This window comes from Solanum lycopersicum, chromosome 1 (assembly GCF_036512215.1).
Source record: "Solanum lycopersicum chromosome 1, SLM_r2.1".
Classification (NCBI taxonomy): Eukaryota; Viridiplantae; Streptophyta; class Magnoliopsida; order Solanales; family Solanaceae; genus Solanum; species Solanum lycopersicum.
The window spans coordinates 14,554,038-14,567,406 of NC_090800.1; the positions used below are offsets into that span (position 1 = coordinate 14,554,038).

General features: G+C 35.8%; 1 protein-coding gene across 1 annotated transcript; it reads left to right on the plus strand.

Moving 5' to 3' along the window:
• Positions 1 to 5,757: 5,757 nt before the first annotated feature.
• LOC138340870 (uncharacterized) lies at positions 5,758 to 6,902 on the plus strand. The gene is made up of 2 exons (XM_069293045.1): positions 5,758 to 6,001; positions 6,640 to 6,902. Exons 1-2 carry the CDS (start codon positions 5,758 to 5,760, stop codon positions 6,900 to 6,902), a joined length of 507 nt encoding a protein of 168 aa, XP_069149146.1.
• The last annotated feature ends 6,467 nt before the right edge of the window (positions 6,903 to 13,369 follow it).

Here is a 13,369-nt window from a genome sequence, read left to right on the forward strand (position 1 = left end):
ATTTTGATAGATTTATATTTAGTTCTCGTTTGAATATGTAGTTTTCTGTACATGAGTATAAAATATGTGAATGAGACAGTAGAGAAGGGTTTTCATATGTGGAATATGTTTGTTTCACTAACTTTCACAAATGGGTTTTCAATCTACTGATTAGATTTTCCTTTTTATTTTTTCATTTGATTTTTGCATTACATTAATCTATTAATTGTTTTAGAATTTTAGTTGTTTTGACTTATACTAACTTAGATTTTTTATGAGATATAACTTTTATCTGATCTCCTTATGTTTTGATTACGGCTAATTGAAATTATATATGTTTAGATAGTCAATCAATTGAGCTAATAAGATTTATCTAGATGAAAGTGATATGATCTATTGAAAATGAGTTTTCATTATTTTTGATGTACTTTCATGCATAGGGTTGAAAGTTTGTCTCAGTTATTTTGTATGGTTTGATATTAGAAGGAATGATAACATTGTAAAATTTAATATTAACTATATGTAGTCATTTTTGTGTTGGTTTTTTGTAGATTACTATACCTAGAGGTACTTTTTGTTTCAAAATCTATTTTGAAGGCTCTGCCATATATGTTGATAATTATTGGAGGAACATTTTGGTGTTGATGTTTCTAATTTAAATTTTTAATCAGCTCAACTGGTTGTTGTATTTTTTGCTGTAAAAAAAGGAATTATGATAAATTTTGTGAGTACATAGCAACCGCACAATGAGATATAGATGTGTTTTTGTTTCCAATTAGGTAGTTAAAGTTATGAGATTCACAATTATTGTATTGCAACTATTACATAAGCTATAACTTCCTCATTCTTTTAATTATTTTAATGATTTGTTGAATGAAACTTTTGTCGTATTACAAGTTTATTTTTAATATGATTTTATACATTTACAGTACATTCATAAGAAAATGTCTCATCATTAACGGGGAAGATTTGGCATCAAGTGTGATTTTTTTATGAATACTTTGATTGTGTGTTTTCTGTTAATAATATTTTATTCTCATCAAGTGATGCTAATGGAGACTCATTTTCTTACTCATGAAATCTCGTAGGTAATATTGTTGCACGTTAATCTATTTTTTCAATCGATAAGTCTTGGATTCAAATGACAAGAAACATATCGGAGTATTTGCTTGGCCTAAATCAATTTCTAGATTTTGCATTCAACAACGGAGCTATTTGAGATAAAATTAAATTGTCCTAAATGTGGTTTTGGAAAGTGGCAAACAAGAAATACAATGTTTGACCATCTGATCAAAAAGTCGTTCCGCAGAATTATGTCATTTGGGTTATGCAGGAAGAAATGAATATGTTTCTGAATTCGAGAATCATAGAGACCACTCAGGCTACAACACCCATTGAAAATCCAAAAGAATTATTGGTTAATGAAGCATTCTGGGGCTTAAGGAATGAGGTTTTTAACAACCCATAGACAAAATAGACCAAAAAATTAATGTTTCAGAAAAATATGCAGGTGTTTCCAATGGTGTCATTGATGGACCGTAGCCTGAACCACGGTCCATCCTGCACAAGTGTCAATGGGATCAAAACTCCCAAAAATTTCAGCCTAGAAAAATTGTTCAAGTCTTGGACGACGGATGGACATACGGTCCGTAGGTCAGACGATGGTTCGTAGTCTGTGACCGTCAATCAAGACTTGCTTCAACAACTCAATGACAAGATTTATGGATTACCATCACGATGGAAAATTTGCAGATAGTTAAGAGTAAATGTAGTTGGGTCGATTTCAAAAAATCATATTTCTTAGACCAATATGTATTAGGTGTCTCATGGCGTATGCACAGTTAGGTAATTTTATTATCTTTCCACATCCACCGACCTTGCTAAAATCATGCCTCTGAGTAAAAACTTATGCCAATATTAGTAAAGGCCTGTCGATCAGGCCTTCACGAAAGACCCAACAACGGGGCATCGGGTAGACGACGGACCGTCACTCCTCGCCGTCATTTGGCTCGACAGCAACTTTCCAAGGGGTATTTTTGACTTTTTCCACTCTGTTTAAACCCTAAGTTACGTTGTTTTGATCCTAGTTCATCAAATTTTAGTCAGTTTAAGCCTAGAAACATAATTAAACCATATCTAAGTCAAATCATTAAATCAAAAGTTAGAAAACTAGAAGCAAGAAAGGAGAAAAAGCTCAAGAACCCTAGTTCAAGAATGAAACAACTGTCCAGCAGTTGCAGGGACAAAGCTTAAGCATATTTTCGTAGATTTCATCACATGTATGTGGGATTTCATAATTAGGTTCCTTTCACCCATTGTGTCCCTAGTTTTAAGTCTGATTCATGATTTACATATCATATTTAAACCTAGGGTTTCTAGAACTTTGTTAGAACTTCATAAATTAATTAACTATATGTTCTAAATACGATTATCATGTTATTATTCAGATTATCGCATAAATTTCAGAACCCTAGCTTTGTATTTCTTTAGTTCTTGAATTACACATGCTAGGTGAGATATATCACAACCTTCAGATATGCATGCCCTAGTTATAAATGCATAATTACTAGATTATTTGTTGCATTCTCAATTTTCATGTTCAGTTTCGAGCTATCCAGTATTTACAAAAATTCAAACTTAATCAATAAATATACAAAATACATAAGAGTAGCATAATACCAAGTTGGACTAGGGTTTACCGTACCCAAATAGTCCCTAAACTACCAGTCAAGTAGGCTGTAAGTCCCCTCTGTGGGCAATCAACATAGTGATCACGCCAACATGCCTTTATACCTTTGGTAGGGTAAATTGGGTCCTCTTTATGGGGCGTATACATCAGACTCTTCATTTAGCTCATGTGCTTTTATTATCAGTTATTATTAGCTCTCACAGATTAGTTAGACTCTCTGCATTGGCCATTTATTAATATATTCAGTATTAAGTTTTACCATGTTATAAATTGGTCATTGCATCCAGTTAGATCAGAATTTAGTTTATCATGTCAGATTATTATACTTTCTATTACGCTTGTTCAATTATGTTTTATTTTAGCTTTACTCTGTCCTACATGCTCAATGCATTTCAAGTACTGATGCATATGTGCACTACATCTTCTCATGATGTATGTTCAGGTTCTCAGCATCCAGACCACGCATAGATCAATTTTCGAATCTCAAGTTCAGCAGATTTAGTAGTGAGTCCTCACTCTCCGAGAACAACAATCATGAGTGTCATTTCAGTCTTTAGTCATTTAGTTTAAGTTTTTGCTAGATTTAGCTGGGGGCCTATCCTAGTATTTTCTAGTACAATTTAAAGGCTTTTTTCAGACATAGTTAGATTCATCTTAGTATTGAGTTAATATCTACTTTGTATTAAACTCATTGTTTACAAATACCTCAGTTATAGAGTATGGGTATTCCCCATCTTTTACGATTTAATTATGATTTAGGTTCCGTATCATTTTATTATCTTTAGTATGCTCATGATCATGCCATTAGGGTTAGCCTGGGATCACTTGCGGTCCTAGGTTCTGTGTCCGCGTCATGGTGTAGCTCGGGGCATGAAAGAATTTATTAGCAGAGCACTAGGTTCAAGAGTCCTACGATGTTTGAAAAAGCCGCACTAAGTATAGTCTTTTTCATTGGTGTGAAGTGCACCACATCTAATGAGAGGGACGCTATGAAGTGTTTTAGAAAAAACATCATTTTTTATTACTCTTATCGTGCGTAAGGTATGATCAAATTCCATTCTAACTTGACGTTATGCGCTAAAGATTATGCCTTCTTGTAGAGAATAGTCATGGAATGCTAATGTACGCAATGCTTACGCAGTTTTTCTAGTACTAGATAAGAAAGTTCAAATGCAGAGTTTCAGAACTCCAATTCAGCTTTTGGCTCAGAGTATGACCAACCACAAAAATCAACAGGTTCTAGTTCCTACTAATAGAAATGATCGATTAGTGGTAGCCAGATTTTGTGATTTTGTTAGGATGAATCCGCCTATGTTTGTAGGATTGCAAGTTGGTAAGGACCCACAATAATTCATTGATGAGGTCAAGAAAATATGTGGTGTGATGTCAATAACTGGTAGTGATAGTGACATTGACATCCTACAAACTCAAGGATATGACTCACATGTGGTTCAATCAGTTGAAAGACAACAGACATTACATTATCTTTTGTAACTCAGTATAACAGTCCAATTTAGTGTTAGTCCAGAAACTGTCTCAGAGCCCTTCTTAGTCTCTACTCCAGTAGGTGACCCAGTTATAGCTAAACGGATATACAGAAACTGCCTTGTCACAGTCTCTCAGAAAGTCACCTTAGCAGATCTAGTAGAGTTAGAAATGGTAGAATTTGATGTCATTCATGGCATGGATTGCTTTCCCTCATGTTATGCCTCAGTCAATTGTAGAACTAGGATTGTTCATTTTCAGTTTCTAGACAAACCAATCTTAAAATGGAAAGATAGTAGCTTAGCGTCTACGGACCGATTTATGCACGGATTGGTTGCACTCATGTTATGCCTTAGTCTATTTTAGAACTAGGATTGTTCGTTTTAAGTTTCCAGACGAACCAATCTTAGAATGGAAGGATAATAGCTTAGTGTCTATGGGCTGATTTATTTCTTATCTTAAGGCCAGGAAGATGATATCTAAGGGTTATCTCTATCATCTAGTTCGGGTTAAGGATTCTAGCCTTGAAACCCCAACTCTTGAGTCAGTTCCAGTTGTCTGTGAATTTCCAGAAGTATTTCCAGAAGATCTTCCCGGAGTCGCTCCCGAAAAGGGAAATCGACTTTGGAATTGATCTCCTTCCAGATACCTAACCTATTTCTATTCCTCCTTAAAAAATGTCTCCAGCACAGCTTAAGGAATTAATAGAACAGTTGAAAGACTTTCTAGATAAGGGCTTCATCAGACCTAGTATTTCACCGTGTGGTGCACCAATGTTTTTCGTAAGAAGGAAAAATGGTTCTCTCAGAATGTGCATTGACCATAAATAGTTGAACAAGGTCACAATAAAAAATAATTATACCATCCCCAGGATTGATTACTTGTTTGACCAACTTCACGATGCTAGCCATTTCTCAAAGATAAACCTCAGATCGGGTTATCATCAGCTTAGAGTCAAAGATAGTGACATTCTGAAAACACCGTTCAGAACTCGGTATGGTCATTATGAATTTGTAGTTATGTCATTTGGAATAACTAATTCTCCAGCAGCTTTCATGGATTTGATGAACAGGGTTTTTATGTAGTACTTCGACTTGTTCGTTATCGTATTTATTAATAATCTCCTCATTTACTCTAGGTGTGAGGAAGAACATGCAAGTCATTTGAGAGTTGTTCTGCAGACTCTCAAGGATCGCCAATTATTCGCTTAGTTTAGTAAATGTGAGTTCTGGTTGCAATCCATTGCTTTTCTTGGTCATACTGTATCTAGCGAAGGGATCCGAGTGGAATCGCAGAAAATAGAAGCAGTGAAACAGTGGACTAGACCTACCTTTGCTACATATATATGAAGTTTCTTAGGTCTAGCAGGTTATTACACAAGGTTTGTCGAAGGATTTTCATCCATAGCCTCACCATTGACTAGGTTGACTCAGAAGAGGGTCAAGTTCCAATGGTCAGATGATTGTGACAAAAGCTTCCTTGAATTGAAAACTAGATTGACTATAGTTCCTGTCTTAACCCTACCAGAGGGTTCATATGGTTATGTGATATATTGTGATACATCCAGAATTTTCCTAGGTTGTGTGTTGATGTAGCGAGGTAAGATGATAGATTCTTCTAGGAAGCTTAAGGCACATAAGAAGAACTATCCAACTCATGACCTCGAGCTTGCAGTAGTGGTGTTTGCAATCAAGATCTGGAGACACTACTCGTATGGTGTTAACATAGATATGTTCACTGACCATAAGAGCCTTCAGTATGTGTTCTCCCAGAAAGAGATGAATCTTTGCCAGAGGAGATGGCTTCAATTCCTTAAGGATTATGATATGAATGTACATTACCATCCTGGTAAGACGAATGTAGTGGTGATGCTGTTAGTAGATTATCTATGGGTAGTGTAGCTCATGTTGAGGAAGAAAGGAAGGATCTAGTGAAGGATGTTCACAGTCTTGCTTGCATGGTAGTTCGCCTTATGAGCATATAAGACAGCTGGGTAACAGTTCAAAATGGGGCAGAATCGTCTTAGGTAGTGGAGAATAAGAAAAAGAAAGACAATGACCCAATCTTGCTTGAACTTAAGGGTGCAGTCCATAATCAGAGAGTGGAGGTTATCTCCCAAAGGGGAGATGGTATACTTCGCTACCAGGGTAGATTCTGTGTTCCTTATGTAGGCGAGTTGAGACAACACATTATTTCATAAGCCCATATATCTTGGTATTCTCTTCATCCAGGTGCCACTAATATGTACCGCGATCTACGAGATGTCTATTAGTGGAATGACATGAAGAGGGATATAGCAGATTTTGTGAGTAAGTGCCCTAATTGCCAGCAAGTCAAGGGAGGTATGACTCAAGCGATCGATATTCCTACATGGAAGTGGGATGTAATCAATATGGATTTCATCACAGGGTTACCTCGTTCTCGCAGACAGCATGACTCCATTTGGGTGATAGTTGATACGATGACTAAGTCTTATTTCTTTTTAGTGGTCAAGACTACAGATTCGGTGGAGGACTATGCCAAGCTTTACATCAATGAAATTGTGAGGTTGCATGGGGTTTCTCTGTATATCATCTCAGATAGAGGTCCTAAATTTACATCTCTTTACCGCAAGTCATTTCAGAAAGTTCTTCGTACTCATGTTAACCATAGTACAACATTTCATCCACAGACGGATGAGCAGGCAGATTGTATCAATTCAGACCTTAGAGGACATGTTGAGCGCTTGTGTGATGGATTTCAAAGGTAGTTGGTATGATCACCTTCCTCTAATTGATTTTGCCTAGAATAATAGCTATCATTCCAGCATTCAAATGTCCCCTTATAAGGCTTTATATGAGCATAGATGTAGATATCATGTTGGTTAGTTTGAAGTAGGTGAAACAGCTTTGATAGGGCCAGATTCAGTTCTTTATGCTATGGAGAAAGTGCAACTTATTAGATATAGACTTAACACTGACCAAACTCGTCAGAAATCTTATGCACATGTAAGGACAAGGGAACTAGAGTTCCAAGTTGATGATTGGATTTTTCTTAAAGTCTCACATATGAAAGGGGTGATGAGATTTGAAAAGAAAGGGAAGATCAGTACAAGATATGTAGGCCCTTACAAGATCTTGAAAAGGATTGGCAAGGTGGCATATGAGTTAGAGTTACCAACAGAATTAGCAGCAATGCATCTGGTCTTCCACATCTCACTCTTGAAGAAGTGTGTGGGTGATCCAGCCTCTATAGATTTAGGATGGAATTCATGCACATACACTTTATTAATGAAGAACACAAGAACTTTCAAGAGAAAGAGATGAGAGATCTAGAGAGAGAAAGAGAAAACCCAATATTTTGTGGTAACACCCCGTGACTAAACTTCCACGGCAGTGGGGTATATTTATATTAATAAATCAGAGTATTTTTTTGTTATAGAGAATAAATGGAGAATAAATAGTAAAGCCTAAATTAACAATTCTCCCACTTGGACACTGATTCAGTCATCCAACAAGTACATTCTCAAAAAAAATCTCTTAATAATCAATATCTTTACCGTACTACAACATCTGTACCAACAACTACAGAAGACCAACAAAGGTTTTGTATAACCCAGTTTCCCAACATTAACACATTTCATCAACATGTCTGTCGGGTTCTTTGAACCCTCTATCGTCTCCAAGCACATATCACCATCCTCCACTACCTTGCGAGTGAAATGATATCACCTTCTGATGTGCTTTGTCTTAGAATGATAGATTGGATTTATCCCCAACTGTATGACACTATGGCTATCTGAGTAAAGAATCTTATCACTCTGCTTCTTGCCGAATTTCTCCAGATAATCTGCCAGCCATATCATCTCTTTCCCACCTTCAGCTATTGCCACATACTCTTCTTTAGTAGATGAAAGAGAAACACACTTCTGAAGCCTATACATCCAACTCACTGCTGTTCCACCTATGGTGTAAATGTACCTAATGTACTCTTGCTCGAGTCAACATCCCCACCAAGATCAGCATCCACAAAACCCTGTAGAGTCACCTTGCCTTTGCCAAAACAAAGTGAAGTACTGGATGTACCTCTCAAATATCTCAGAAGCAACTGCTAACAACTCCCACTGCATATGCTATATTAGGTCTAGTGCAGACCATAGCATACATCAAACTACAAACTGCTGAAGCATATGGAACAAGTGACTGCTCCTTTGACAATTTAAAGTGATTTGCCAATGGAGTAGTCCTGGGTTTAGCATCATTAACCCTGAATCTGCTCAACACCTTCTCAATGTACAACTCCTTAGATAGATTTAAAGTGCCAATAGATCTATCCCGAGAAATCTTCATCCCCAAAATCTGCTTCTCTGGACCCAAATCTTTCATCTCAAATGCTGCACACAACCTTGTCTTCATATTGTTAATCTCCCTCATACTAGATCATGCGATTAACATATCATCCAGTGCCATTAAAGGTTAAACCGCGTAAATAGTTATATATATTAATCAGGCTCCACAACCTAACATATAATGCCATTAGAGAGTATGGTGGTGAAAGATAATCTTTCTTATGAGGATGTACAAGTTGAGATTCTTCACCGTAAGGTTAGAAGATTGACGAACAAAGATGTCGCTTCAATCAAAGTTTTAATCGAAGAGTCAGTCTGTAGAGGGAGCTACTTTGGAAGCAAAAACAGCCATGAAAACCAAGTATCCTGACCTTTTTCCTTCCGATTCTACTCCAGCTTGAGGTAATAGTTCCTCTTCAGTTTTACAGTCATTCATGCGTAAATTCAGTTTTAGAATCATGTTCCTGTTCCCTCAATTTGCACTTGCATTTTCAGCGTAATTGCATGTACTCAGAACACAATTCAGTCTGAAACTCAGTTCTCAATGTTTAGTAGTTGGGTTCGCAGCTCTCTCCTTTTATTTCATCTAGTTTAGTCTTCATTCGAGGACGAATGTTCCCAAGAGGGAGATAATGTAATACCCCGTATACAAAACAGACCAACAAAAATAGTTTTTTGAGACAAATCTGCAAGTTCTACCAACCATGGTAGCGACAGACAGTAGCCTGAACCACGGTCCATCGTGCACAACCGTCGATGGAATCATAAACTCCCAAAAATATCAACGCTAAAAAATTTGTTAAAGCTTGGACAACGGACAGACTTACGATCCATAGGTCAGACGACGGTCCATAGTCCATGACAGTCGATCAAGACTCCCTTAAACCACTCTTTGACAAAAGCTATGGATAACCAGCATGGTGCGTAGGTGGACCTACGGTCCGTAGGTGGAAAATTTGAAGATAGATAAGGTGAAATGCAGTTGGTTCAACTTCAAATAACTATAAATCTTATCATAAAATGAATTAGGTATCCCATGACCTACCCACAGATATATAATTGAATTATCTTTCCATAGCCACAGAGCTCAAAAAATCAGACCTCCAACTAAAAATTTATGCCCATTTAAGTAAAGGCCTGTCGAGCAGGCCCTCACGACGGACCCAACAACGGGGTGTCGGGAAGACGACAGACCTTCAGTATTGGCCGACGTTTGGCCTGATACCAACTTTCCTAGCAGTCTTTTGACCTTTCCCACTCCGTTTAGACCCTAAGTTACGTCGTTTTGATCCTAAATCATCAAATTTTAGTCAGTTTAAGCCTAGAAACATAGTTAAAACATATATAAATCAATTAATTAAATCAAAATTTAGAAAACTAGAAGCAAGAAAGGAGAAAAAGGTCAAGAACCCTAATTCAAGAACGAAACAAGTGTCCAACAGTTCTAGCCACAAAGCTTAAGTATTTTTCCGTTGATTTCATCACATGTATGTGAGATGTTATTATTGGGTTCCTTTTACCCATTAGGTCCCAAGTTTTAAGTCAGATTCTTGATTCACATATTATAATTAAACCTAGGTTTTCTAGAAATTTGTTAAAACTTCATGAATTTATTAAATATATGTTCCAAATAAGATTGTCATGTTATTATTCAAATTACTGCATGAATTTCAGAACCCTAGCTTCGTATTTCATTAGTTCTTGAATTAACGGTCAGATATTTCAGACATTTAAAATATACATTCCTCAGTTATAAATGCATAATTACCAGATTAAATGTTTCATTCTCAGTTTGCTTGTTAAGTTTCAAGCTATCCAGTATTTACAGAAACTCAAACTTAATCAATAAATTTACAGAATCCATAAGAGTAGCATAATACCATGTTGGACTAGGGTCTAACATACTAAAATAGTTCAAGAATTGCTAGCCAAGTAGATTGTAAGTCCCCTCTATGGGCAATCAGTTTAGTGATCACGCCATCATGCCTTTATACCTTTGGCAGGGTATATTGGGTCCTCTCGATGGATCGTATACATCGGATTCCAGATTTAGTTCATGTGGTTTTGTTATCGGTTATTAGTAGCTCCCACAAATCAGTCAGACTCTCTACATTGGCCATTTATCATTAGATTCAGTAATCAAGTTAGCATGTTATAAATTGGTCATTCCATCCAGTTAGCTCAGAATTTAGTTTATCATGTCAGATTATTATACATGTTTTTACGCTTGTTCAGTTATGTTTTGTTTCAGCTTTACTCTATCCTACATGCTCAATACCTTTCAAGTACTGACGTATACGTGTGCTACATATTCTTGTGATGTAAGTTCAGGTTCTCACCATGCAGATCACACATAGATAAATTTTCGATCTCTAGTTCAGCAGATTCAGTGGTGAGTCCTCATTCTCCGAGGACAACAATCATGAGTGTCATTTAAATCTTTAGTCATTTAGTTTCTGTTTTTTCTAGATTTAGCTGAGGGCTTATCCCAGTATTTCTAGTCCAGTTTTGTGGCTTATTTCAGACATAATTAGATTCAGCTTAGTATTGAGATAATATCTCTTTTGTATTAAACTCAATGTTTACAAATATCTCAGTTATAGAGTATGAGTATTCCACAACTATTAAGATTTAATTACGATTTAGCTTTCGCATCACTTTATTATTGTCATTATGCTCATGATCATGCCAGCAGTGTTAACTTAGGATAACTTGTGGTCCTTGATTCCATGTTCGTGTCTCGGGGGTAGCTTGGGGCGTGACAAGGTTGTTATTTTAGGTCCATCACCGGTAGTGAAAGAAGAAGAAACTTTACATGTACACCTGCTTTAAATAAGAATAATTTATTTGAGTTGCTTAAAGAAGTTAAGAATTGTATGAAGGCTCCAAGTACTCAAATTTGGAATTTTTGTTAAAGCTTTATCACATTAAGTGTTTGTCTAGATTAAGTTATAATGGAATGAGTATGAACCTTGATCTACTTAGGAATGCATTTAAATTTGCAAAGATCCATGATTCTATTTATGAGGCCAAGAATATGATAAATAAGTTAGAGTCTTGATTATATGAAAATAGATGTTTGTCCAAATGATTGCATGTTATATTGGACAGATGATGTTAACGCAGAGATATTTATGTATAGTCATACTTCTAGATGAAAACCAGAGAAGAAGAGCAATAGAGATCATACAACAATCAAAAGTAAGAAGAAAACAAGAAGCAAAAAAAGAAGCTTGCAAAAATTATGCGATACTTTTCCTTAAAACCAAGATTGAAAATATTGTTCACGTATTCTAAAATTGCTAAATATATGAGATGTCGTGTAGAGGATGATAACAAGGATGGAACCCTATAACATCCTAGAGATGGTGAGGCGAGGAAGAAGTTTTGTACAACTTTTTCAGAATTTTCTTCTGATCCTCGAAATGTACGATTAGGCCTAGCTAGTCATGGTTCAATCCTTTTGGGAAAATGAATACTAGTCATAGCATTTTGCATGTTATTTTTGTCCCATACAACCTTCCTCCATGGTTATGTCTGAAATAACCAAATTACATCTTCTCAATGATTATTCCAGGTCCATGCGCACCAAGAAATAAATATGATGTATACCTCCAAACCCTTATTAAGTAGTTGAAAGAGTTGTGGAGTGATGGTGTTGATACTTTTGACTCATCAAAGAATTAAATGTTTAGAATGTGAGGGGCTCTTATGTGGATAGCTAGTTGCTTTCCGGGACTTGATAACTTATCTTGTTGGAATACACATACTTGTCTTTCATGTCTCTCTTGTAATTTTGACCGAGAACATTGTTGATTTACTCATAGTGGAAAGTGTTGTTTTATTGGCCATCGCCAATTTTTATCTAGAAAACAAAAATATAGAATAATGAGGTATTATTTTGATGGAACTGTAGAAGAAAGGACTCGTCCAAAGAAGTTATCAGGATTAGATAATTTTCTACAGGTGAAAGATATCAATTTCATATTTGCAAGACTAGTAAATTTAAATTGTAAAAGAAAAGGAAACAAGAAAAGAAATGATGATGATGGTGGAACTCAACAATGGAGAAAAAAGGCATGTTCTTTGATCTTTCATATTGGGAGTCTTATATTTTGCGCCACAATTTAGATGTTATATATATTGAAAAGAATGTGTTTGACAACATCATATATACCTTGTTAAATGATAAAGAAAAATCAAGGATCATATTAAGGCTCGAAAAGATCTACAATACATGGGCATATGGCGTGATCTATGGCCGGATGAGAATGGTAAATGTCGTCTTGGTGCATTTACAATTCCAAATAAGAAGAACTTGGCCTTCCTCGGGACTTTAAAGAATATCTTAGTGTCAAATGGTTATGCAAGTAATATTTCTCGTTGCATTGATTTGGATAAAAAAGAATCTTTGGATTAAAGAGTCATGATTTATATATCCTCATCCAATAGTTGTTACCGATATCAATTCGAAATGTTCTTCAAAATTAGGTCATTGCAACTATGGTAGAGTTATCCTCCTTTTTTAGGCAGCTTTGTATGAAGAGCTTAACCATCTCTGACCTATAAAAGCTGAAAAATCGAATTGTGGAAACCTTGAGTCATCTAGAGATATTGTTTCCCCCTTTATTTTTTACTTTAATAATTCATCTGATTGTCCATCTAGTTGATGAAGTAAAACAAGGTGGACTAGTACATTATTGCTGGATGTATTTTTTTTAAGGGTAAAAAAATTTTGTTTTCAAAATTATTGAATTTATGAAGAATAGAATTTATATATTTTCTAACGCTTCATTATTTTGATCATAGATTGTTAGGTCTTGTTAATTCCCTCATACGGAACAAATCTTAATCAACATGCTCAATAGTTGAGGGGCATAAGGTTAAAG